This window comes from Aythya fuligula, chromosome 1 (genome assembly GCF_009819795.1).
Source record: "Aythya fuligula isolate bAytFul2 chromosome 1, bAytFul2.pri, whole genome shotgun sequence".
NCBI lineage: Eukaryota > Metazoa > Chordata > Aves > Anseriformes > Anatidae > Aythya > Aythya fuligula.
Window position 1 is genome coordinate 64786782 of NC_045559.1, and position 27871 is coordinate 64814652.

The 27871-nt window shown below is 50.0% G+C and overlaps 2 protein-coding genes across 2 annotated transcripts in view; one reads left to right on the forward strand and one right to left on the reverse strand.

The window, feature by feature from the left end:
• The window catches only part of CACNA2D4 (calcium voltage-gated channel auxiliary subunit alpha2delta 4), a 112329-nt gene that overhangs the window by 27132 nt on the left and 57326 nt on the right, over positions 1 to 27871 (reverse strand). The window contains exon 26 of the mRNA XM_032184094.1: positions 27707 to 27787. Coding sequence (XP_032039985.1) covers positions 27707 to 27787 — 81 coding nt within the window. The remainder of the gene's footprint in view (positions 1 to 27706; positions 27788 to 27871) is intronic.
• Positions 3404 to 11591, forward strand: LRTM2 (leucine rich repeats and transmembrane domains 2). The gene is given in 6 exon segments (XM_032184557.1): positions 3404 to 3573; positions 3656 to 3730; positions 3732 to 3873; positions 5156 to 5318; positions 8937 to 9527; positions 10901 to 11591. Coding segments are annotated over 6 exon segments (1596 nt in total). The 3' UTR covers positions 11356 to 11591.

The window sequence follows — 27871 nt, forward strand, 5'->3', positions numbered from 1 at the left end:
GGGGATGAAGTTGACCTTTCTTGGCAGCGTTTGGGGAGGGAGTGTTGTGGGTTTTTTTTAACACCAACCACATTTGCATTTCAGAGGTGCCTACACATTGTCATTTCAAAGATCAGAAGCTTTTCGACCCCTTCACATCGCAGGGAATAGGGTGGGGTTTATTCACACCGAGTCAGGAATGTGGCAGCTTCCCTTACCAGGCTGAGTGGGTTTTGCATGCTTTGTACTTACTTTACAGCTTTCTGTGTGAGGTGTTTTGCTTTGCTGTGATCGATCGCTGCAAGTCAGATGGCACTGTTTCTTGTGCAGCTGGGTTTCTGGTGCGAATTTACAATGTGCTTTCCATTGATTGTGACAGCGCAACACTAATAAATCCCGAGCACACGTGTTCATAAATCAGCAAGCTTTGGAAGTGAAGCCCCCAGCTATTTAGCTTCCAGGCTCACTTGGGGCAGTGACACACGCTGTGCGTTTCTGCAGCGCTGCTGAGCCTGGCTGCCACGTCTGGGTGCTTCTTTTGCAGTCCAGATAAACAACAAACGGGGAGCTGCTGCTGACACAGAGAGGTTCAAGGTGAGCTCTCATGGCCAATAATTTGCTTGACCGACCTAGGTCTGTTGAGGGACCAAGAATGGGCACCTTGTCCACGCCATCTAAACCCTCGCGTGGTACTGCAGGAGAGTACAACTCCCTGCTAGGATTCATCAGCCAAGTTACAACTTCCAGTTGCTGTCATCAGATGACGTGGCTGATGCATCTCCCTGCCCTCTGTGTGCAGACTCTTGCCCTCCGAGCACTGATGGAAGAACAGATACAGACCAACGTGCTTTAAGCACTGGGCTCTGGGATACCACCATCCCCTTCCATTATGGGCGATGGCAATAAAACAGGAATCCTAAAAGCAACACGAAAAGGGGGGAAAAAGGATAATCTTTAAATGTCCTCCATGCCCTCCCTTGCACTGGTGGTTTTCCGATAAAGGCTAGAGCAATTCAGCGCTGGAAAGGGACTTTACCAGCAGTCCTCAGGGAGAGCATGGGGGAGGGATGAACGTCTGCTTGTACTCGCTCATAATTTATCAGTGGCATCTGTTGCAGCCTGTTACCTACCCTTTCATAATATAGGTCACCCACATGCCCTGCCGGTGCTAGGCAGCCAGACTGTTAGAGTCTGATCCCCTAGCCGTGATCCAAGCGTTAGTGCAAAGGACTGGGAGAGAGGATCAGGGCCAGAGGTTGCCGGCTGGCTGCTGACGGAGCCCTGCTTGTGGCTGCGGCTCATCCCAGGGACACGCTGGGACAGTCCAGCCCTGGTACAAGCCATTCATAAAGCAGATGGAAAGCTTTGGATGGAAGGTGTTGCCCAATTTGGAAGTGTTACTAAAGCAGGATGTGGATGCAGGAAACAGAAACCCTCCCCACCCTCACAGCATGCTCCTTGGGACCCTACTTACAAAATATTAAGGCTTCAGAGTGATCCTGCAAACATTCCTGGAGTCTGGGCAGGGAGAAGGGACGAACACGATGCTGATAGCTCCTGCTGTACCCTCCATGCCCTGGCAAGTGCTGTAGAGTCCTTACAATCTCCCCAGCATCCCCCCCAGTAAAGTTCCCTGCTTAAGCTAATTAGGGGAATCCTCGTTAGAGTCCTCTGGAAGTCTGACAGCAGGCCAAATGTCCAAGCGGCACTTCAGCTCAGTGTATTTTTGGCCACTGGAGCCAACGGCAAGAAATGGATGACTTCATTCTGCTGCTTTGAGCTGAAACTAAAAAAAGTTGTGTTTCACTCTCCTTTACCAAATGGCAAGAAGAAAAGGCCATCACCAGCCCCGCGGGGTACTCTGCTCATCCCTCCAGAATCGGGAAGAGAGAGTCAACTCCGAGCATGTGGAAGAAAGCTCTGGACTCCGTGTCCCACGGATCACAAGGCATTCAGCTGGGAAGTTGTTCCAGGGAGAAGGAACCATGCAGTAAGCCCAGAAGAAAGATTAATGCTGGGCTTGTAGAGCCCCCGGGAGACTTCAGAGCATTTGGAGCTTCAGCCCTGTAGATCAGCATTAAGCTCCAAATGCATCAGTCCCACACCAGTGCAGAACGGATGGCATGGGGCCTCTCCTCGTGGGCTGGGGCACTCCTAGGTCTGGCAGAGCCCCCACTGCTGGAAATGTCCCTGGCCGTAAGGCTGAAAGCAGCCAGGCAGCTCTGGTGATGCTCTGGAAAGCTCTGGGCCGTGGGCAGGTGCTGGCAGCCCAAGGACTGTGAGGTTCCCAGTGCTGCACTTGCATCTGGCTGGTGCTCTGCAGACCAGAAGGCATCTCCTGGACCACCTGACAACAGCTCATTAAGTCGGAATTCAAGACAAAGCAGAGAAAACCTTTATGAAAAAAAAAATATATATATATATATCAAAAATCCTCTCTGCCTCCTCACTCTCTCCTGGTTGCAGAATATTAACCACCAGGGGCACAGGTCCAACATGCTTATGGGCAATGCCTGCCTGACAAAAACTGGGCTCTTGGCATTAACATTTCTATTTCAAGGTAAAAGTGCAGAAGCTCATCGGCCCTTTCAATTCAGCGTTCAGGAACCTCTGCCTATTCCAGAGCTAGTGCCCTGCCACCTGAGCATATGCTGTGCTTGGAGAAGCGGGCGGTTCTGTGCAAGACACGGATCTCCATAAATATGGGTCACAAAAGTCTGAAGTGTGTGCGCCAGCCCAACTCTGTGACTGTAAGCTAGATTAGCGACTCTCTCTGCATATGTATATGATGCTACTTGCCTTTAAGCCTGAGCAACGTGTTCGAGTGCACAAAGGCGTGGATGCTATCTATGGGGCAGGCAGCGCTGTGTTTGTGCGACACGCTTTTAAAATAATCCTGGGCTCATGGAGGCGCCTCCATCTTTGTGCATGTTGCAGCGCAGGAGCCGGCACGAAAGCCTGAACAGGTGTTAATCACTATGCACTGCAACAAATTCTAAACATAGGGAAAGGGCTTATTTATACACGGCTGTTCCTCCCACCCTGCACGCGGTGCTTGAGCCCTGCTTCGGAGAAAGAGGCGCCAGCGAGGTAGCGGGGATGAGCAAGGGAGCTGGACTCTGCCTGCCAGAGCAGAAGGGAGCAGGGGCACGAGCCCGGACTCCTTCAGCACCCTCCTCCTGCCCGGGTACGCGGGTGCTGCCCTCGGTGCCCCCAGGGCTGGCGTGGCAGAGCAGCAGCAAGTGGGGGGAAGACGCCAGCCCCGGGACCGAACGGGGGCCTGGGCTGAGTGAGGGGGGCTTGCAGAGGGAAGCGGTGTCACGAAGCACCCAAAGGAAGCTGTTTTTATATATTTATATATATATATTTTTTTTTTTTCTCAAAAGCTTAGCCCCCCTGCTTGGAGCTCAGCCAGCTGATACAGATGGGGTGTTACAAAACAGAGCCAAAAGGCAAGAGCGCGAGGAACAGAGCTATCTATAACCCAGACAAAGTTAGATGGAGCGAAGGTGGGGACGAGGGAAAGACAGAGCGTGGCAGGCAGCCCCTGATGCTGAAAGCCAGGACGCGCTCGCTCGGCAGCAGGATTTGGAAGCGAGCGAGTCCCGCGCTCCAGCCGCCAGATAAAGGCTCTGTGGCTGTCAGCTTAACTCTGCCGTTTATTCCTGTGCTGTAGGGAGTTAAATAGAGCACACGGAAAGCCTGCTGCCGGCAGCCAAAGTCACGCAGGGAGAGGGGAGGAAGAGGCAGTAACCGGGGAGCCGGGTGGAAGTGGCAGTGGGCAGAGCCCCTCCAGGTAAGTGCTCGCGGCTCCCCTTCGCCCTTGTTGGTAGCGGCAGCCGGAGAGAGGAGACTTCGGGTGGCGTTCAGGGCAGAGCCATCGGTACGGGGGAGGCTGGAAGCCTCGCTGGCAGCCGGTGCGAGCAGAAGCACTGGATGGGGACAGCTTTTTGTTGAGGTTTCTCCTTCAGCAGGGGCTGCAGGAAGGCACCTGGCTCAGTTTGGGGAGCGGGGGGCTGCCGTGGGTGAGGGGTGGATTGATTTGGTGCCGCGAGAGGCATGCGTCTGTCTGGTGCACTGGCATTTGGGTAAAGGATCTAAGCAGCCTGGCAAGATGTCCTAGTCCAGGCGCCGAACCTGCTCATCTGTCTCACTGAGATGCTAATTTAAATACCTCCTGGTGGTTTACCAAATAAATCAGTCACGGGAGCCTGGGGGAGGGGAGCAGCTGGCACGTGTGTGGGGTGCGCATCCCGGTGGGAGTGCGGTGCCCATCTGAAATAATGGCTACGGATGCTGCCAGAGCCCCTCAGAGGGGATGGAGGATGGTTTATCTCTGTGCCCTGGTTGAAACGTGCCCATCCAGCTGCTGCTGCTGGTGGGTGTCATGGCACAGTGCCTGTGGGTCAGCAGGGTCTGTGGTGTTTCCCCTTTTCCTGCCTGCCTCTATCCAAAAGGGAAGCGGGAGGGTAGGAGGGACCTGTTGTCAGTCACTTATTGTCAGGGGAGAGTTTATGGTCTTTGGGTTTCTAATTAGACTGAGCATTTTTCCTTCTTCTAATTAAGCTGTGATTCCTCTCTTCTCAACACTCCCACTCAGTCTCCCCCGCCCCAGGTCCTCCCTTCTCCTCGGAGGCTCGCTCGCTCCTCAGCTCCCGCGGTTGCTGCGGCGCGAGATCCCCCAGCTGAAGCTGTGCTCTGCTCAGCCCCGCTCTAGGCACCACATCCATTTTACTTTGAAACAGAGAGGAAGCGCTGGTGGGAGATGCTGGGGAGGAGGGAGGGGGGAGAAGCGGCTTGGCAGCCGCCAGCGACCAGACCTCGTGAGCCCGAGCGTGCATCAGGGCACGGGGTGCACAGGTGGCAGCGAGCAGGGTCCCCTCAGCCGTTCATCAGGCTGACCTTGAGCATCAGGCTGGCAGAGGCTGCTCAAGCACAGGCTTGTCTCTTCACGGATGAGAATGAGGCCTTACGTCTGTGCCACGAGGGTAAAAGTGAATTCGTGTTGTGCCTTCATCGTGCCGCGCCTCCTCATCCCCCAGCTCTGCTCCCAAAGCGTGGTTAGGCCTCAAAGGCAAAGCTAGCTGGGGAGGGGAAAGGAGAGCGCCGAGTCCAGCCCTGGATCCTGTCGGCAGGGAGCTGAATCCCACCCCTTCTGCTCTGCTCTCCCCTCCAGGAGCAGGCAGGCAGGTTACGAGGTCGACTCCTCCGCTCCGTGGGGCCGTGCGCCAGGCTGGCTGGTGGATGTGAAGCCACGCTGGAGAAGACAACCATGCTGCCTGCGAGTGCCGGCCAGCGGTGGAGGAGCAGGTTCCTCATGAGGTGGCAGGAGGCTTGCCGTAAGTAACGTCTACCGGGGTGTAAGTGCGACGATCCTCTTTGTCAGGGGAGTGGAGAGAAAATAGGTCGCACCAGGGTTAAGAACAGGGGAGAGGGACAGCTAAGAATGGAGATGTTTGAACTAATTCCTGATTCCTTTAGAGGCCAGGCTAGCTGGGAGGGAGAGCGAGGCTTTCAAGCTGAAGATGGGCTTAAAGTGGGACAGTGAGTGATGATTGCTGCTGAATTCCAGTGGGCCTGACAGGTGAGAAACAGTGAGACAGATACCACCGCACACGGATCTACCCCGAGTGCTTCTTGGATCGGCATCGTGTGAGCTGCAGCCTCCTCTCCGTGCTAGGGCTGTGCACGTAGGCTGCTGAGCGAGGCTCCCAGCTCTCCGTGGCAGGAGAAGTCATGCCAGATTTCAGAAGGCAATACGGGATGCAAATGCGGAATTCTCCTACTAGGCGCTGCCACTTGTCGTGAAAATCAAAGAGCAAATTAAGAAGAGACGCTTCAAATTAAATGGTAAACCCTCAGCCTCTGCAGCTTCCCAGTGGACCGGGGCATCTGCTACAGCATTCCTGAGCACAGAGCAGAACTGCTGGGGTGATGAGGGCCTTCAGGGGACGTACCGAGCTTCTGAGAAGCACCTGGGGACTACCACAGAGGAGAGGGAGCACTTGGAGAGTGCACATCACTACTGCATGCCCAGGCAGCTGGGCAGGCCTGTGGTTTCTCCTTTTCCTGCAATCCCATCAAATTTGGGGCTGCTGCTGTAAGAAGCTGGGGGAATTATTTCCTTCTCCAGAAAACAGGCATTGCTGTAATCCATCCTCACAGTCTGGGCTGCTGTATGAATTATTTACAGCGAATGCTACTGAGTCCTGCCTTAATCTGATATTCCTGGATCAGCTTTCTGCCACCTACCAGAGTCACCAAACACCACACAAAGTAACTTCATCTTCTCCTAACACAAAAACAGACGCTACTCATCCTTCTGCAGGGCTGGAAGAGAGCTTCAAGTTCTGCCTATTGCTTCCCTCTCTCCCTTGGAAAGCTGAATCCTCACCGGTGCGATGAGTTTCTTGGCCTCAGCTCACGTTCTAGAGGATGCATCTCTCACAGGGACCTAAAACAAAATCAAACTTTCCCCTCTCTATGATTTCAGCACAATGTTTTCAAGAGCACCGCGCAGTACATGGGTAACAACAAGATGTTTTTGGCACATCCTTGATGGCTGCAGAAACTTGGCCTAAGTCCAGTTCCTGAAGATAACCACGGCCAGGTGCCTGAGACTTTGTTCCTGCCCGCCACCAGTGGCACCCCGCAGCCACGCAGCCGGCGGCCGGTGGCAGGCAGGTATTTTGAGAGATAAGCCCCGAACAGAACGCCACCTGGATCGCCTTCCACAGCCTGCCCTTGCCTCTCTCAGTATACAAAGAAGCTCAGTGTTATCTCACCATCGCAGCTGTCAATCTATTATTAATGCTGTACTTTTGTTAAGCATCCAGGAAAAGATGGGGTCACTCGAGTGACTCATGTCTTTCCCTCCCCTCCCCACTCCAGCTCTCATTCTTTTCATTCTTTTCCTGCAACAAGAGAGCGCTGTGTTCTGAATGGGATTAAATATCGCCCAGCCAGCCAGTACCTGCACTGCACAGGCTGTCATCTGCTTTCATGGCAATCTTTGCTGCTAACCCCAACCTCTGCATGACAAGAAAGCACAGAGGTGCCCAGGATGGGGATCTCTCTTATATCGCACTATAACAATCTATAATTATCATTAAAGAGCAGATTGGCATGGCCTGGGCTGATGTACACCTGAGATCTCAATTGTAGGGCAGAAAAAAACTCTTGAAGGAACTGTGAAAGATGGATGAAAAGAGAAAAAAAAAAAAAGCAGAGACATTCTCTCTGAACACTTCTCCCTTGGCCCTTAATAAAGTCACATAGCTTCGGATCCAAACCGTGTAGTTCTCCTTAGGCTACCAGTCCGAAAATCTGCCAATTCTCACAAGGATCACTGGGAACACAAGAGGAACTGACACGGGATGACAGGACTTGAGGCAGACTCAACTCCAGAGACAGTGGCAGGAGGGAAGAGAGAAGAACCACGACTAACCCAGAGCTTCTCCACAGCACAGGTCTCCAGCAGCTCTCTCTCCTACGACTGTCTTTTCAGAATTCTCCTCGGGTCAAGAAATGACACACCTGTTTGCTGGTTCTTGGGGAAAAAAAGGCAGGAATGCAGGCAGGGCAGAGGAATCTAGTTTCCAGTCCAAGAAAGAACAGCAAGACAATAAAGGCATTCATTTTAGCCACCATTCTCCCCTAAAGATTACCAAGACCAAGTGCCTGCCTTCTCTGAAGAGGAGTGATAGGGCGTGAAGCAGAGACAAGCCTACTTCAGTTTTAGTCAAGTATTCAAACTCGTCATCTTCAAAAGCACAAGGGAGCTGAATTTGCTTCCCACATGGAAGCAATTAATCTCAATTCCACAAAAGGAATTAGGATGAAGGATGCAAATGTTTTACATCGTCTGCTTAAACAGAACTCCCACTCCTCTAATGACAGGAGGCACAGAGCTTGCTTTCTTCTTGCTGATGCTTCCTTGTCACAGAAAGGGAAGTTTTAAAAGCTGCTGGCTCCCAAGGAGGGTCGACAATTAGAGCCCTGACACTACTCATGGGACCCGAACCCATGTCTGGAACAGTGATCCAAAAACTGCTGTCTTGTGAAGTTCCAACCTTACATTTGAGGCACTGTAGGAGAAAGAGGACACATGCTAACCCCTTTCCAAACACCCCTTTCCTCAACTACCAGCCTGCAATGTTTTCATCATTTCTCCCTCGCTATGGGTAATTTTGGGTAGGGGAGATGCTTGCGGGGCTACTGCTGTGGGACTCAGAAACTACTTTGAGAGCAATGGCAAGTACAAAGTGTTTGGTGGCTTAGGGTCTCATGGTTACTTCCTAATAGCTTTCCTGGTCATACCTTTGTAATGTAATCTAATTCATATAAAAGTCTTTTGCCACAAGACCCACATACGATGTTGTAGATATGGAGAGCAAATGATTTAGTGCCTAACTTAGACTTGAGCTTGCCATCACAATGATTGTGATCCAAACCACAGGATTAAAACTGAGGTGTTGGTTGCTTAATTTTGATTTTCATTCATGTTTATTCCTTGAAAAAAAATAGAGCTTCTTAAACACATCCTAGTGACTTGTCTCTCGACTCTGACTTTTTAGAAGTGGCTGTCCTTTATCAGAGGTGACATCTCCCACTGCTCTCTGCTCCATCCTCTCCTGACAGGATCCAGCACTCCAGCTCTGGCAGCAAAGTCATCTGGGATGCGCTGTCCTTACCTCTGTGTGAAACTAGGAGGATATTTATTTACTTGCTCATAAAAAAAAGGCTTGCAGGAAACTTGTGCTGCCGGGGTGCAGGCCAGCCATAAAAGATCTGTCTGTGGGGAAGCTTATTTCCCTTGGGGCACTGTGGCGAGGAGTCCTGCTGTGGGGGTCGTGCTGTAGCCACAGCTGTGTGCAGAGAGGCGGCGGGTGAGGATGGGGAAGCAGTGCTCTAACACGTGCGCTCTCTTTCCTTCTCCCCTGCTTTTCACCCAGCAGTGCTCGGCTGCTGGCTGTCGCTGTGTGCTGCAGAGTCCTTCTTTGCCTGCCCTTCCTCCTGCAAGTGCAACAGCGGCAACCTGGAAGTGGACTGTAGCGGCTTGGGCCTCTCCTCCATCCCCTCAGACATCCCCACGAACACCAGGACCTTCCTCTTTCTCAACAACAAACTCAGCATCCTGCCGGGCCCGGTGTTTTCCAACCTCTCTGCCCTGCAGAGGCTGGACCTATCCAACAACTTCTTGGACCAGCTCCCTCAGAACATCTTCAGCGACCTGGGGAACCTGACGGAGCTGCAGCTGAGGAACAACAGCATCCGGGCCTTGGACAAGGACCTGCTCCAGCACACGGCCCTGCTGCGCCAGCTGGATCTCTCCATCAATGGCCTGGCCCAGATACCCTCGGGCCTCTTCGACGAGCTGCCCGCCCTCCGCTCCCTCTCCCTCAGGTCCAACCGCCTGCAGAGCCTGGACAGGGTGACCTTCGAGCCGCTGACCAGCCTGCAGCAGCTCCAGGTCGGGGACAACCCCTGGGAGTGTGACTGCAACCTGCGAGACTTCAAGCACTGGATGGAGTGGTTCTCCTACCGAGGTAGGTGCTCGCGCAGCGGGAGCTGCTCGCGGGAAGGGAAGAAGCATGGGCCGGCAGATCAGGCTGACCTGAACTGCAGATCCTAGCAGACTGGCTGTAAAATCCTTAAAACAAGCATATTTGGACAGGTTTGTGTTTCCAGCTTTCCCCCAAAGGCTAGGAGGGTACCCACCATCAGGAATCCTGACGGACTGACACGGTTTCAGGAGCCGCGACTCCAAGCAAAGTGGCACAGTCTGCAGAAATGACGATCGAAGGCCTGACCGTCTGTCACTGCACCCATGAGTAGGGAAGGGTCTCAAATCATGTGGAGGGCAGCAGTCAGCTGTCACATCCCTGCTGATCACAGCCACGCTGAAAAGAGATTATCTGCGCCTATGGCTAGGCTGCAGTCTGAAATATGCACGTGTGAGAGCAGAAGCAAACAAGGATACGAGTGCCACTTTCCTCTTCTTTTTCTTTTTTGACTCTCATATCACACAACCCATTAAAAACATAGAGTTAATTTTTTTTTCCCTTTCAAAAGAAATTGCCCAAACTCACCCAAGCATTTGTTTCAACATCTGTCACTGTTTCCACTGGGGGAGGGTGGGTTAGTTGTTAGAAGATGGTGCTGTGTGTCCGCTGTTATTTTGAGAAGACAGAGCTCGGTCCTACCTTTTTGCTTTAATTTCTCCTTTTCTAAAATGATTCTGCTGACACTTATGTAATTCAGCAAACAGCACTAGGCTGACTTAATAGATGGTTTCAGAGAGCTTTCATGTCTCAGCCTGGAAGATGTCTACACAGGTATCGTGAGCCATGAGCCGTACTCTCAAGTCCCACCTAGGTAGAAGCATCTCAGAAAGCTGCCATGGTTCAAGCCATTCCAGCAATGGAGGACTAAGGCATGCAAAACGTCTCTAAATGAGGCAAAACGATCATTTTAAAGGGTACCTCATGTGCTCTTTCTGTCTGGTGCGTAGAGGTGGAGCCATTCCTCCCTCCCTCCACCTTTCACAAGCACTGTGGACCTGGCAACACGGAGGTCTGCAGCACTTCTTGACTTCAGCCTTAGCCCTGAACTCTAGAAACATCCCGTGCCAGGTCATGGCTGCCTTTTGGGGTAGGAAGATGCTCTTTGACTACTCTTTTTGTGATGCATTCACACGTCAGGCACTGGATTTATGGCTCCAAGGCTATAACAAAGCAGTTCCCCACTTGAAAATTGCAGTGCTGCTGTGCCTGTCAGGCAAATCCTGGCCAGGTGCGAATGGAGTCAGAGGAACTTATCTCACCTGAGGCTCTAGCTCTGTTTGTTGTCTTTAACTGCTTTACCATAGCGCTGCATCAGGATGAAGCTTGGTTCACTCCTGTTCTCTCTGTTGGGACAGGTGGGAAAATCGACCAGCTGGCATGTACCCTGCCCAAGGAGCTGAAAGGGAAGGATATGCGAATGGTGCCCATGGAGATGTTTAACTACTGCTCACAGCTGGATGACGAGAACAGCTCTACTGTGCTGGACAATACTGGCCCACCCTGCACAAAAGGCAGCCCGACTCCTTCCAAATCGAAATCGGGCTCAGAAGCAGAGGTGGAGCCCAGTGTGGGGTGCCCTCAGAAGCAGCGGTACAGGCCTGTGAGCGTGCGCCGGGCTATTGGCACTGTGATCATCGCAGGGGTGGTTTGCGGCATTGTTTGCATCATGATGGTGGTGGCGGCTGCTTACGGCTGCATCTACGCCTCCCTCATGGCCAAGTATCACCGGGAGCTGAAGAAGAGGCAGCCACTGATGGGCGACACAGAGGGGGAACACGAAGAGCAAAAACAAATCTCTTCTGTGGCGTGAAACTCTTCTAGGAAGGAAGGGACAGCGATGAACAAAGGTACCGGAGAGCAGTCGAGCATGGGGTCCTCCCAAAATACATCTTCCCAGACAAAAAGACAGACTGTGCTATTGCTCCACTCACCCAAGCAGTGCAACATGCTTCTGGGGGGTCAGGGCACCTGACTCTAATCTCTGTTCCTCTGCCCCAGGCCCATTTTGTGCCCTTTCACCCTTGGGCCCAGACAAATAAAATAGAGTCAGACCTCGAGTGCTTGCTGTGCCTCATGCTCTCGCACAGAGCTTCCCTCACATGCCTGCTGTGGAGGCAGCTGGCACCTCCTGGGAACCTGTGTCATCCTCTCAGCTTCAGTTGTGAGCTGTCCTCTATCCTGTCAAGAGCTGGCTGCAAACAGAGGGAGCAACTCTGTGAAAGCTTGCGTGAGGAGCAGGACACCCAAAGTGTCCGTGCCTCATCGTTTAGGGTAACTGCTGCTGTGTGATGGTAACTTGCTGCCCACAGTACGGCTAAGAGCGCATCAGAAGGGAGGGAAGGTCCCTTGGGGGCGATAACAGGCAGAGGGAGATTGTCCTTGGCTCTTTTAAAGGTGGAGATACCATTAACATGCTGCTGGAGAGCACAGTGTCCCTCTTGTTGCTCCTGGCCAACTCCAAATCTGCCAGCGGCCACATCATCCATTCCAGGTGCAGGGACACAGAGCCATCCTCCTGTACACGCTTCCTGACTCGTTCTGATCCTAATGCACACGCACAGCCGCAGCTCCACCTCATCTGCGCGTGCAGAGCCACATGTGCACACGCTGATCTGCCCCGTGCATGCAGCCACGAACACATTTAGCCACTGTACCTTACTCTTAGCATAACGCTGCGCAGGACCTTCTGCTTCGGATGAAACCCATGAACTCTGCCACTGAGGAGCTACCACAAAACATCTCACCATAGTGCAGAGCCAGTGGAAACGGGCAGGAGAGGACAGGGAGAGGCAGAGTTATTGAGGTTAGAGCATGAGTCAGTGGAAATGACTACACAGCATGAAAAAAAACGGCATTTTTGTTATCTTTTGTATGTTTTCTGCGATAAAAAGAGAAGGCAAAGATAGGAAGCCTCCATTCGGAAACGTTTGATAGGCACAGCAGATGTAGGCCATCAGGAAAGACACAGTGGAGAACGTGGCTCACCAGCCTAGCTGCTGTGAGCGCTGCTGAGGGGTCGTGTGGGCGCAGGGGGAGGTGGCAGGAGAAGAAGACACGCAGCCTGAGAGCCAGCATTGCTGGTGACTTCAGTGGGTATTCCTGGGCGAGGAAGATGACACCGGTGGTCGTGCATCCGCAGTGCCTGGGGATGGTGTGATGCTCGCCGTCAGGAACCAGGCTGGCAGCGAGCCCAGCTTGGCAGGGGGCTTTGTGAGGCACCTGTGCTCGGAGGGCAGCAGGCACTGCAGGTGGGCCCTGCCACGGCACGTCAGCTCTTCCTCCTGCTCCAGCTGGATCCCCAAGCCTTCAGACACCTCCCCGCCCTCCTGCTCGCTGCTGCTGGACCCCTGTGGGAGCGATACCCGCTGGCTCCTCACCCCTTCTGGTCCCGGACAGGTTGTTGTGCTGACCCACGGGCACGCCGTGCCAAGCCTTTAATCAAAGCCTGGCGTGGCAAAATCCCTCCTGGCCTACCTAGGACCACCAGAGGCAAAGAGACGGGATGCTCTGGACTGTTTTAGCGTCACTTCCCTTTGACACGGGGCTGCACGGGACAGAGGAGGATGCTCTGCAGGAAGCAGAAGCCCAGGCTGCCCTGGAAGAAGGCCTGGGAGAAGCAGTCCACCCACGAGCACTTGCACACAGCGCACCCCCCTCTCCCAGCACACTGCTCGTGGGGAAGAGGAGGAGGAGGAGGAGGGGGGCTGGCGAGATGTGAGGAGGAAGGACTCTTCCCCCATGCACTGTACAGGCACTCAAACCATCCCATCTGCTGCAGCCCCAGCCCGCTCTGAAGGGCAGAACTGGTGCACTGCAGCCTCCTTATGTGTGTTACTGCTGCTCCACATTCCCAGCAAGCTGGGACTAGACTGCCTGCTGGATCCAAACCCCCCCACCGCCTCCCTCTCAGGGGAACTTCTCCCTTTACCATCCTGGACTCCGCAATCATACTTGAAACGGGACTTGAGTCAGAGCGGTATATTTATAGATCTATATTTTACTTGCATCAAATAATGGTGAAACATTGCACAAAACCAATGGGATCTATGTGTGTGTGTGTGTGTGTGTGTGTGTGTGCGTGAGTGAGCAAGAGAGAGAGTGAGAGAGATTGTTTTTAAGGAGATAGACTAGAGGTGACATGAGTAGGAGGGAGGCAGGGGACAGTGCAGGGGCTGGGGAAGGGGGAAATCCTCCTGACTCTGCACCTTCCCTGTGACCACCTCCTGTCCCGACCAATTTTTCTTTGTTGCTAATAACATTTTCTATATTTTGTGTTGTGGGGCTGACGACGACCTCGCCCATCCTTTCCTATTTGTTTTCATTTTGAAGGCAGAAAGCCTGGATTCATCTCAACCCTAGGCGAGGGACTGCTATGTTTAGAAACCCACCCAGGAACGAAGAAGACAGGGAAGGGGAGAAAAGAGTTGCTGAGAAACATGAAGGCTGGATGCTACGGGGAGTCCCGCTGCAAAGCAAGTGGAAGGACAAGGAGCTGTCCTCTTCCACGCAGAGCAGAGTAATGGGGTTCCCTGGGAAATGCCCTCTTTGTACCACTGCTGGCAAACAGGCTCTTAATCTCTTTCCTAGCACGCCTGGGAAGCAGGGGCTCCCAGTGCCCCTGCAGGCACGGCTAAGCATGGGGCAACCCCCAGTAAAGCCACCCTTTGCCCCAGGCAGGGCCACCGATGCCATTAGGAGGTACCTGCCCTCAGGAAAAGGTTTTCTGGAGCAGGCAGGTCCAACCAACAGGCCGGGGCCGCGTGTCCCTTAGGGGCTGGCAAGCCCACCAGAAACACCCCTTCTGCTCCCCGCCACCCCCTGGCCCCACACACCCACCTGTGGTACAGGCAGGCACATTTCCTGCAGGGAACAGATGGCACTTGTAATTTCTTTTTCTTTTTGTTACTGTTTGAGGAAGAGCAACGAGATTTTCTAAAATGACTGAATGGAGGTTTCTTTGGCATGAGACAGATCATTTTTAAAGGTATATTATATTTCTGGCTTGTTGTTACAGAAGAATAATAAAGAATGTATTTTCCTATGCTCCTTCTTGTTTAAATGAGATCTCTGCGAGCTGCTTTCCCTCTCCCCTGCTCAAGCAAACACCGCAGGGATACAGCCAGCTAAATGAAAAAACACTGAATTTCCCCCATGCTTGCCTGTGCATAGTGCCTGAACGTGGAGTGAACATGCAGATAACACTGACAGCGTTTGCATGTGTGCTTCAGTGCCAGGCAAGCATCTGCCCGCAGTCAGGGTGAGGCTGGAGGACTAAATATGCAGGCAGTCAAGGTGAGACCCTGGATCTAGAAACACACAGGCAGGGCTCCAGGGACACAGGCAGGCAAGGGCGATTGTGTAACAAGGATAAGATACTATGGCAATCAGCTCATTACATAAAAGTAGAAAGGGCCAAATTAATCCCCAGTGTAAGAATGCGGAAGCCAATGGAGTTATATTCAGGTCAAATTTGATTCCAAAAGCTTTTTTTATTATTATTTTTTTAATTAGAGCGTAATGTTCAATAAAACCTGCTGTAACAAATAGTGAGCGATGGGTTCCCACCTCTCCAGATTTCTTACCCTCCTGAGCAAGGTTATTTTAAAACGAGTGGAAATCTCTGTCTAATCCCATTGCACCCCCAAGTACACAAGCTGTCACCCCTAGAGCTAAATGAGTCTCTCCACCAGCTGTTCACTAGCTAGGTTTATCACACACAGCTAAGATGTTTAAATTCCCTCCTCGTCCACTCCCGCAGTTATCCACACACAATCCATCACACATTACTCCTGCGAAAAACCTTGTCCTGAGGCACGTGTGGCACCATACTCAGGCTGATCTTCAGAGAGAAACTGGGAGCAGAACCCAGGTACTCCTCATCTGGTAGCAGCTGAGGCATCCCTCCTGCTGAAGAGGTATGTGCCGTGAGAGAATCACCGCTGCTGCTTAACAGTACAGGGTCTATGACGCATAGTTTAATCTAATTTTACCGTGCAGGTACAGGAGTGCACACAGATACCACGAAGCAGCTCCTACAACGCCAGAAATGTAGAGCTGAAAAGGCAAAGCCAACATACTCATCTGATGACTCCAGGCTTTTCTGGTTCACAGATCATCCAGGAGCAGCCTATGATTTTCTGCAATTTGATTATCTTTCATTTGGCAAGTGTATTTGCCCCCTATACATATCTACTCACACACACATATAATTTCATGTAGATAAACATGCAATTAGGCATATGCATGTATAAAATACATGGGAAATATATAAAACAGAATTCCTCCTCGGCATCTTGATCATTGGCAGCTTGATCTGGAGGCTCGCACAGCGCTTGCTAGCACTGATTGGGAGCACAGGTCAGAGGGTCAGTTGCTATCCACTGATTAGATAAGGGCAAGTCTTGGCATAGGATTTCTGAAGACCGCAAAGCTTTCCCTTGGAGAGCACTGTGTGTAATGCAGACAAAGGATAAGCATTCCCTGATGATTACAGTTACAGAACACAGCTGAAGTAAATAAAAAATTTCCTGTGTCATTTTTGGGGAGCTTCCCACAACAGCAGCAGCCCTAGGGAGGCAGGGACAAGGCAGCATCCTCACGGCTTTTCTCCCTTTAGAAGGTGGGAGAGAAGGAATAAAAGGGGTAGACAGACCTCTCCTTCCTACAGTGGCACAGTGCTGCTGCCAGGCAGAAACCAACTTGCAGGGCACCTGGAGCCAAGGAGAAAGCAAAGAGCAATGCTAAGAATAACAACCTGTCTTGCACGGAGCTTCTGAGCCAGGACACCATGCAACTCCTTGCTCGGGGCGCTAGGTCGAGATCTGGCCCTTCAACATTTGCTTTTTCTGTGCTCTAACTTGGGAATAAACTTGTTTGCTAGAACATCTGCAGAGAGTCAACACGTAAAGGGCACAGGAAGAGCGACAAATGTAGGTATTTCATTTGAGAAAAAATGCACAGACGCTACACCGAGATACTCACCCAGCTCTGCATAAAGCTCAAGGGAAATATCCAGAGTAACAACAATGCTTTGCATTTCTATAGTGCTTGCCTTTGGCAGCTCTCTGGGAGCTTGCAAACATTAATGAATTCACAGAGGCAGAGATTCAGAGAGTATAAAGGCCAGAAGGGACTTTAGATCATCCAGTCTGACCTTCTGTGTATTGCACGCTACTGGGAAAGTGTGCAGAAAAGAACCACAAACGTTATTTGAGGGTGGCAGAAAATGCCTTGCTGTGAAAGGCTTAAAGAGCTCAATCTGTTTAGCTTATGAAACAGAAAATAGAGAAGTTATCCTGTAGAAAGTCCAACAGCGTGTGTTTACATGCAGCTGAGTTGAATTTTCCAGAAAGGCATCTACATTTGATTTGAAAACATGCAAGAGATGAAAAAATAAGACTCTCTTCCTTTGGTACCTTACTACAGTAACTACTCATGCTCACTGTTAGCGTTCTTGCTGAATATCTCATTTGAATCTGCTTGGTTTCAGTTTCCTGTCACAGGTTTTTGTGATGCTTCTCTCTGGTAGATTAGAAAACATATGTTTAGTAACCAGCACCTCTCCCTGTGAAGGTACCTTATACACTAATCAAATCACCTTCCAATCTTCTTTTTGGTAGGATAAGCAGATTTTCATTCAGTTCATTTTCACTATAAAGCAATTCCTCAGCTCTGGAACAATAACGTAGCCCTGTGCTGCACTGCTTCCAGTTTTTCCTCCTTTTAAAAGTATGCTCCTCACCCATCAAACTCTGTGACCCGTATTGTAGGTAATACGTAGCTATTGCCACCCAATAGTAAATACCACCTTTCCCTACACCTACCCACCAGCCGTACCTCACAACACACTTGCCAGGCGGTGTGAGCATTGTTCCTACTTTAAAGATGCCAGCAGAAGGAAAAGCTACTGCAAAACCCTGGCAGTCATTTTGATGGAGCTGGTTAATTGTAAACTGGTTCTGATCTCACTCATAACCCCCTTTATTGTAGTACAGATTCACAAAACTCTCCAGATTTCTACAATTCTTGGCAAGAGGAAGACCTAGCGTTTTATCTAAACCGATGGTCCCCCTCCAGCAGTCCCCGCTTTCTCATTCACTCCTGGTCTCACATGGTACCTTTCAGCCCTCTCCCCCTGGCCATAAATGTCTTTGATCCCCCAGTTCCTCCTCCTCCCTCCTGCTGGTTTTCCCTCTCCTGTGACTGATCATCCCCGCTCAGCGGCTGCCTCTGACCAGCTGCTTTTCAGATTTGCCCTTCTCTGATCTCCTCTACTGTCACTTCTCAGCTGCCACACACACACGCCAGCCCCCACGTCCCCATCTGCTTTTTAAAGGCTTGTTATCATAAGCTGGGGCTTCTCCGCTCCCTGCAAAACCCAAATCAATCAGGGGAAACCATCACGCTGCCAGAGGCTGCGGGAGGGTTTTAGGTCAGCCCCGGCCAACCTGCGGCCTGCCTGGCGCTGCGCTGAGGCCTCCAGCTGCATCAGCAGGAGTTATTTTTATTCCATCGCGACCAAAATCATGGAATACGTGAATTATACGGCAAAAAGGCCCAGCCTGGCACCCAAAGGGAGGGCTGTGGTGAATGGGGAGTACCCTGAACGACTGCTCCGTGGCTTACGTGCTTAACTGGGTCCGTATTGCTGAATGGTGAGACCAAGGACTTCAGCTGGTCTTCAGTGACAGAGGAGGGACTGCAAGCTAACACAGTCTCACCTCTCCATTATAAGCACCATCACCCTCTTACACACTTTTCAAGCTTCACATTGAACCCATGTGGCTTTTTACCTCAGATTCTGCCTGGAGAGTTTTTCTAAAGCTCTATCACCCTAATGGCTAGAAACCCTCCTGGAGTTTTCCACCCTAAATATTTTCACGGCCTCCCCATACTACACTGTTTTCACACTAGCAGTGCCCTTTAGTTTAAATGTTTCCTCCAGGATGCATTATTACAGCAAGCCTGTCTGCTGAAGCCCTGGTTCCACTTGGTTAAGCAAGCTGGGCTGTCACAGGCTCCTCTCACAAAGCTTCCCTTTCCTCTCCTGTCTGTACCTCTCTGAGGCTGTACGCCTCTGGCCAAAACTGTAACACAAACCAGAGAGGTCTCACAGGGCTTTGGGTAATAGCACTACTACTTGAGTTATTGGAAATAACTCACCAGGTGCATTTTAGAATATCCTTTCCTTCTTCCACAACTGCGTCACACCACCACTTGCTATCATCCTACCATCAGCTAATAAAGTTCTCAGCATTTTTCCTTTCAGCTTTCTTAGGGCATATTTACCAACTCTTTCCTGAAGAGATTTTTTTTTTTTTTTTAAATCCTCAATTTGGAAGACAGATCCTCAGAACACGAACTTCTGAGAGCCAAAGGTTGGTGATGAACAGGGTGGGGAACAGCAGGACATTGCTGAGCCCTGGCTAAAGCTGCTGGGAGCCACCAAGTCTGCCTGGCTGCCTTTTGGCAAGGATCTCAGATCTTCTTGCGGTAGGGAAAGGTTCCCTCATTTTTTTTTGTGGGCATCAGGGGGCAAACACAGCCTAAACTGAGGACCCTCACTGAGATTTTTCAAAATGGACCCAGCAGTTCCCAGAAGACAAGGGCTGCCTCTAGTCCTGCCCGCTGTGCTCTCTGCCAGCTCTTGCAGAGTTCCCAGCTCACGGATTTCCAGTATTAGTTCTCAAGCATATGACCTTGTCTGTCGTACTACTGAAATTCATTCTGTTTCTGGTACTCCTGCCAAGGTCAAATAAGGCTTGCTCTACGATATCCTGGTCCTTCCCTGTACTAGCAATGCCTTCTAGTGTCGAGTCATCAGGACACTTCCTCACTACCTACTCCTATTAGCGTCAGGGTCTCAGGTTAATGCTGGCAGGGAGTGCTACAAGTGACCTTGTGCTAGATGGACAGGTGACCTTGCTGTTGCCATCATTCCAGATTCAATTCTACCTCTCTGTCCCTCACAGCTCCTCTGTCTTTCCTTATCTTCTCTAGTTTAACAAATTGTTTCTTATGGGGCACCGTATCAAGTGCCTTACTGATACACAAAGATCAGACCTTTGAAATTTCTTATGCCTTCCAGGAAAACAATCATCTGAAAGGAAGCTAATGGGTTAGCCTGGCATGAGCTAGCATTGTTGAAAACGTATTGCCTGACTCCCTTTTCCCTAACCACATGATAAAAATTGCACTTTCCTTCCAAATTTCCTCTAAAGCACTACAAACATTACAGAGGTCACACGTAGAGGTCTGAGACTGACAAACTTATTTCGCTGCCTTCCTTCATCCTGACTGCTGGATTTTCACTTTTCCAGTCGACATGGAGACACAACTGTGGACAGAGCTGAAAAAAAAAAACAAACACCCTTGCTATAAGCTTGTGTTTCCATCTGCCAGGGAGGGAGAGCATCCAGGCGCCAGCACTGAGAGCACTCAGCAGCTTGGGCAGCATGTTCCCAGCACTCAGACTGCTTCTTGCCCCAAGGACGACACTGCTGCCCTTATCAATAACTCGGGCGCAGAGCCCTCCTTTCCTCTCACACCTTTCAGGCCTCCACACCCAATGCTGGGCCCGTACCCACTGCATTCAGCACCTCCACGGCCCTCAGTGAGCCCTTGTACAGGGCAAGGACAGGCAGAGAAAAAGAGACTTGCTGCTGGTAAAGCCTCTCTACAGCCCCAGAGTGCAGTGTAACTGCATTAGGGAGGAACGAGGAATACTTCTGGGAACATTATCAGGAATATTCCTGTGATGAAGCCCTAAGCAAACTGGTCTGGCCTCCTAGCTGACCCTGCTTTGAGCAGGAGGTTGACTACAGCCCTCCTGAGGTGCCTTCCAGATGAAGTATCCTACGATCCTCCGAATGGGACTTCTCTATCCCAGTGAGAGAAACGGAAAAAAAAAGGTCTTATGAAGAGAAAGGCCTTGCAGCAGGAGCCTCATTACACAGCCTTGTGATGGGGAGATGTGTGCCTTAAGGGGATGGCACAGCAGAAAAGCAACTTAGGAAGGAAATAGCCTGAGTTTGGTGGTAAAAGTCATACATCTTAGGAATAGACTGGAAATGCCTCAGACCTGCTAAGTTTCCATGTTTCTCAACCCACAATGCTTGTTTGCTTGTGCTTTGGCTGAAATGAAGCCAAATCACCTCACAAAGTATTTCCTATAACCTGCTGTACTATAATATTTCCTACCCTCATCCTCACAGTCACAGACTGCTTCTGTGACCATTTTAGCATCTTCTCACATGACTTTACACCTACAGGTCCTAACACAGCTCATGACATCAAGTATAGCCACGCCAAAGCTATGATCCTTGCATGGGTAACACCACTTTAGATGTGCAGGCACGGGTTGTTGTGGAGGGATAGGGGTAAGTGAGGCAAAGCGCTGGCCTTGCTCTCGCACAGAGATTTAGGTTTGTACCCTACTTGGTCAGAGGTGTTAGTAAGGTTGGTTAGGCTGGTTGGTTGGTTAGTAAGGTGTTAGTTAGGCTGGTAGCCTTTGCCCTGGCCCATCCGTGACCTGACGGACTGCTGCCACCCTTCTCTGCACACCCGCATCTACCACACACCAGGTACACTTCCACATCCACGCGGATTACTGATGTCCATACCGCTGTGTACACGCAGAAAGCATGTGCAAGTACGCAGCCCCACCACAGGCAGCACTATATGGAAATCACTCCATGAAGATAAGCATCTCTGCCTGCTCATAGCTGTATGCGCAGACAGGTACCACAACCACACAGCACGCTGCAGAGAAACTGTTTGCATATGCAAAACCACACAGAGATGCACAAATGCCCTCGCACGTTGCGCATCTCCACATATTCTACGTGTAAGATGCTCCCTCAGGCTCACGTGGTCCTGGGCAGAGATATAGGTCCCTGACCATCCTGGCTAGGTAGGAGTTAATGCAAGAGAGGATGGGGAAGAAATTAAAAGAAAAAAAAAAAAAGTTGAAACCCCAGCACATGATTCTTCTCCTATCACATCTGTGAATCCTGGAGCGCGAGAGTAATTGTCTGCAATGAGTCAGAGCAAAAGGCACAAGGAAATGGTTGCCGTGGCAACCCTCGCACTGCTCTAATTCGGCTCGGAATTAAAATGATATCAAATAATTTGCAAGCAAAGGGAACACGGCGAAGGCGCCGGGTGCCAATCTAAAAATCCAGCTATATGCAAGCCTCTCCTGAGTCAGTGTCAAGGGCTCTCTTCCCTTCAAGCGTGACAACCATGGCAATCAGAGGAGCTACAGAGGCGGGGGTGATGGATAACCCTAGGCTAGAAGATTTCTGCTACGCACAGGCAAGAACAGGCTCCTGGGCTGGAGCCCCAGCCCGGAACAGGCTCCAAGGCTGGGGACGTTTGAGGGCTGGATGTCCCAGGAGGGCTCATTCCCAAGGCAACAGGCAATGTCACACACACCGGGAGGCACTGAAGATCTCAAAGTCTACGCAGAGAGCATATACAGCGTAGAGGAAAAGGAAATTGCTGATGGATGACCAGCCAGAGGAGGCAGAATGCTATGGAAAACGTCCCACATAACTGTCTTTTGCATTCTTCTGAGGATAAAATAAACATATTTGGCCCCACTGTCAGTAGGTACCATTTACGTGCAGAGATGTGGAGTTCTGAAGGCAGATGCTTTCTTTCTGCCTGTTCACTGACCTGGCTGGAAGGTAACTAGCTCTGAGCAGGGAACTCTGTGGTCCCAGCTCCGATTCCAAACCCTGGCAAAAAGCTGACTTTGTAAGAACAGTCCCTGTGAAAAATAAGGCAATCGCCTTACTTTTGTCTGGCTCATAGAGTAGCTGGGGTTTGCCCCAGAAACATTGAGGCCCCAGCCTTTTTGCTTGCAGATCTCTCTGCACAAAGGCTCAGTACATACAGTAGGACACCAAGGATGGCAGGCAGGCAGGAAGGTGGATGAGGGATGCAGGAAAGCAGCGTGAATGGAGAGAGACTGGTTTTGGCACACCGAAATGGGCTGAAAATGAGCTAGGTCTTCCTTCTTTCTACCCATTCTACCCCTGGATGCAGGGGAGATCATGCCCTTCCATAAAGGCACCCAGGCACCCTGGGAGCTTGCAGAAGTTTCTTGCAAAGTTCCTATGTTGGGAGGATGTTGGCACCACATCCAGCATTAAAAGAGGGACAGCGTGCCTTCTGTGTATGGCAGCAAAAGCTCAGGAGATCAGCTGCGCTCAGACTTTGTATTGGCAATGTCACACTGGTTTTCAAGCCAGTGTAGTAAAATAATTTTAATTCTCTAGCTTGGATGCAACTATTCCAGTGTAAAAGGTGCTCACGTTATTGCAGCTTATTTCCATGCATTTTACATCGTTTTCACAGGTGCAACTGTCACTTTCTGGAGAGGAACAGAGAGGGGGTTGAAATGTTTTATCCACCCAACAACAAAACCGTAGGAATACAGAATTGTGTGTAGATGAGTTTGAAAAGATGCCACAGCAACAGAACTGCTGAAAAAGACACCTGCATCTCTCCTCTCTGCTCGCTGGTAACAGACAGCAGGTAGCCAAAATTGGGGACCGAGGGAGAGGACAGAGGGACGTCAAGCTGGCCAGTAAACGGTTTTCAAATGAAGAGCTTCCACCAGACTGACAAAGGCTGGGTTTTAACCAGCAGTCTAATGGCAAAATTACTTTCCACTACCCATTTTCAGACTGGCTGATTTCAAATACTTCTGAAAAAAAAAATTTAAGCTTTTTTGAAAATCTGCTCCTGCTGGGAGTACAGTTCTTCTGAAAATACTGGCCTTAATACTGTCCTTACTCAATGTCTCCAACCCCTCTCCGTACAGTAGGAACGATATTTCTCTTCTTTCAGCTTCTTTGGGCTTGTCTGGGCTCTCCCCATACACATCTGTATATACTGCTGTCATCACAGGGTAACAATTTTGGTGTGGTCCAATTGTTGTAAATAAGAAGCAACTTTGAATATGAAGAGAAGAGAGAGGTGTTGTATAAAATAAACCTTGATCTCCCACCTGGCTGTTTGCACGTCCTGTTTGTTTTATCAGGCACGGTGGAGCCTGTGCATGCCATGCCCTGTGCTTTGCTGGTATCGGCCACCTCCTGTCCCTGAGACACAGCAGCAGTGGCAAGGAGCCTCACAGAAAAAAACTCCTACCTGTTCCTGCTCTGACCAGCAGCCAGCCACCACGTAACTCCAACAGGCAGAAGGTCAGGCAATAAAAGAGACGTCATACCCTGCCCAAAGTGACAGCTAACCTCCCGTGCAGATTCCAGCAGTTTCACTGGGGCTTTAAATCACTAAAAGCTTCTGTCAGCAGCTACATGTGATTTCTGCAGCACACCCCCTGAGGACCATAAAGCCCCAGGCTACTGACTCAGTGGAGGGAGCAGATGACAGTGCTATCTGGGGCAGGACTTGGCTTGGGGAGAGTGCCATCGCAAGCCCTTATTTTTCATTTCCAGCGAAGTTAGCGCCAGAGCAAGGCACTGGACTGACATCCCAGGAGACTGGCTGCCTGCTAATTAATTATAATTAATCATCCAGGCATTACTTAATGTTTGCAGAGTGCTTTGAACTGCCAAAGCACAATAGAGCAGGTAGCTAACAGTAACTCAAAGTAACAGCTACAGCGGTAGGTTTGCCTGCGTGGCCTCCCCAAAGCCCCAGCAGCTCTGAGAGCACCCAAATCAGCGAGCACAAGCAGCTCTGTGGTGTCCTCTGTGGGTTTCTCCAAGCCTCCAAAGGTCTGCACAATGCCCTGGCTGCAGGGTTTTGGCTGGGCCATGCCAGGCAGACCCGGGAGGATGGAAGCCCCTGTGCTCCCCCTCCATCGCTGCCCTCAGCGCTGCAGGCTGGCTGCTCTCTAATCCCAGTTGACATCTCCCTTGCTCTCTGACAGAGCCCAGGCCTATCTCGTCCTCCTGGCCGCTTGGTTTTTGGAGCTTGCCTTTCTCCGCCTCGGCCGGGGACTGCCATCCAGCTGCCAGCAGGAAAGGGGCCCTGTCATCGGCATCCTCCTTGAGGGGGCATTGGGGGTGCCCCCAGCCCACGGGCAGAGCTGTAAGCCCTAGAGCTTAATTCTTCACTGCACGCATAGTGAACATTTCAGAGCGCTTACAAAGTCCCCCCAAGCACCATCAAGTCAAGCAACTGCCAGTAACAATCAGTGGCAGAATGACAGGTCAGTTCAGACAAATTGCACTTTTATAGGGGCACTTAAAAAGCCTTCTGCTGTCCCCCCTCTACAGAACGGTGACAGCATTTATCCAGAAACCGCAAGCCTACCCAGGTATTTGGCTTCCCGGGATCCTGTGCTGGGAATCAAGCGGATTTCTGGTAGTGTCCTGACTCTAAATGAATGCGATTATCATGCCCACTGAGGGCTGATGCCATCCAAATAACAATAATAACAATCTGCATCCCATTCTGCTCTGATTGCCTCTTGCTGTGTCTCCATTCGCTCCCCTTCCCTCACCTCTCCCCTGTACCCAGCACGGGGGTAGGATGGTTTTGCAGCACTGCCCACCATCATTTGTGCTGCAGCCTCTAACGCTGGGTAAAGCCCCCCAGAACCAGGCCCGAGCTACTCACCATGATTATGTCAGTCTGAGGGGAGTGAAGAGAGGCCTTTACCCTTCCTCTCATAGTTGTTACCCTCAAGAACAAATAGTATTGCAATAGGTAGCATGAACACAATATTTTTTTTTTTTTTTTTTTTTTTTTTTTTTTTTTAAAGACTACTGCTATTATGAAAGATTCAGATGATGAACCTTGTCACGACTAAAAAAATGCAAATGGTAATATAGATACAGAACCGCTTTGCTCCTGGATGCCCCAAAACCAAGTTGTAAATGTACGCAAACCCTCCCACTCCCACTGAAGTCAATGGGGGATACAGCGGGGGCCTGAAGGATTTTGGACCCTTTGGGAGAAATTACTTCCCTCGGTGCTGTCATGCTTTGGATGAAACATGAGTATTTTTCATCAACACATAAGGAACAGGGAACGAAGAGCACCCAGCTGAATGTACCACGTGTGAAAATAAGCAGAAGATGCTTGTGGTCAGGTCACCTAGCATGATGACTTGCGACGGGGACCATGGTACCTCTAAGGAATGAAAGCAATTGAGAATTCATTTCTCTCAGCTTCTGTGGTTACGGGTGAAGAAACTGGTTTGTTCTATATAATTTCCACAAATGACAGAAACTTTACCTTAATACCACTGTTTTGACAGGACTTTTCCCTATCCTCTGCTGTTTTTCCCACCCTCATCTTCCTACAGCAGAGGACTCTGCCCCTTCACAGCATGTCCGTGCAGAGTCTATTCTGCATTCAGCATAACTGAGAGGGTGGAAATCTCCACAGGGGTTTTGAAAAGTGCTGCTGACAGAAGAAAAATAGCTCCGTCAGGGGCAGCTCCTCCTGTCACTTGTTCTTGCTCCAGCTCTTCCACACAGAAGTTTCCTTCCTTGTGTTTATGCTGAGTACCAAATCAACTGTTTGTGTGCCTCTGCTCTAACTCACAGCTCAGGAAAGGAAACAGAAAGAATCATGAAAAATTATATTTAAAAACATGTTTTTTTCTCCTCCCAAATTGAAGCCCAGAAAAATGCCCCAGTGGTACATAGTCTCAATGCTATTTAGTTCTTCTAACAGTGCCAGCTAGTAGCAGTTTTGGGGGCAGTTTCTGTGACCCAAGCACCTACTTTAAATGAACTGTATTGAAACCTTCTCTATTTCACACGGGTCTCTGGACAGGCTTCACGTCACAATAAATTTGTTTGGATTTGAGACAGTGTTATAGCCGTTAACAGCACTATTTTATATCACCACTCCCTCAGTTTATAAGTACTCTCTCATTCCCCTGGTGATACTTAGCACCACTCTCAACTGCAACTTATTGAAAGCCCGGAAATTAAAGAATGGTTCATCAGATGAAGTTAAATTGCTGCAGTTTAACTGAGCAGTAGATTGAAGGCCATCCATTGCGTCCTACCTAGCCTAGGTACAAGCAGCGGCTGACTCTGTGATCTGAAGGTATCTGCAGTACGACCTTGTCTCTACTGGATATTTCTTTAGCAGTTGGCATAACCTCATGCTGAGATAAATGTTGCACAATTTTTCTTTAGAGAACATCTACTGTAATGCTACTCAGTATAGAAGAAAAGTCTGCAACTGATTTTACTGTTAAGAATTAAAAGACAGATTCGCACATAACTGGAAATTCAAAGTTGTTGTTCAGCATCTGCTCTGTGCAGTCATTTCTCCCACCAGACAGGACTCCATTAACACTAACCATTCCTTCACAGGTAGCTTTGCATCTCTGCATGTTTCTGCTAATAACTGCTCCATTATCTGTTCTGCCAACCTATTCCCTTACTGTTGCCACATCAAAAAAAAAAAAAAAATCCACTCAGATTTAGCTACAGTTTTGTTCACACCAATACTCTTACACAGCGAGTTTAGTTTGAGTCTGAAGCCAACACTATTGATTAAAGTTGTTTTGTTTTGTTAAGTGGGTACTCTGATTCACTTCTGAGTTTATTGTACTGTTGTAAAGCCTGAAGCAATTGCTACAGAAAATGGTAAAGTTTCAGAAGCTTTGAGGTTCTGAGAGAAATAATGTGTTCTGCAAGTACTCCAAAAGTAGACGCAGAGTCTGGCGAAGGTCTGTTAAACAGGGTTCAAAGCTCAGGTGCAAAGAGAAGTTCAGAAATCTGTATGCATAAATTGGAAATCCAGCAACAAAACCATTTCACCAGAAAGTTATTTTTCAGTGGAGAAAACAATAGAGATGCAGGAATGTGCATCTCTACATCCTACACAACCAAAAGTGTGCCCTGAAAGTGGTTCAAAACCTACATTGACTTCTTAACCAACTCATGCTCCAGGGAAATAGGCAGTCTCAATCCACAGAAATCACTGGCGCTGCAGATGGAAAGCTTGCATTCAAACAGCCCATTTCCCTTGCAAAGGCATGTCAGCCATTTAGTACCTTTTCCAATGTTCTGTTTTGCCTATTTTTCAACATGACAATCTATTGTGGCTCCCATCACCTCCTTTGAATGACAATCTAACAGCTCTCAACTCCCACTCTCAACATACGACGACGTTACTGTTTCATTCAAGATAAAAGAAAAACCAGGATTTCCTACCTGCAGCAATACCCATCTTCCCATCCACGGATACAGCCACTGCTGTGCTCACTGTCACCACTTTTGGAAGGCCTCCTCCCTCTGTCAAGACATGAAACCAGCAGGCTTGGTTAGCTTACATGCAGCAGGATTCACATCCAGATCAGTGCATACTTATGCCTCAGC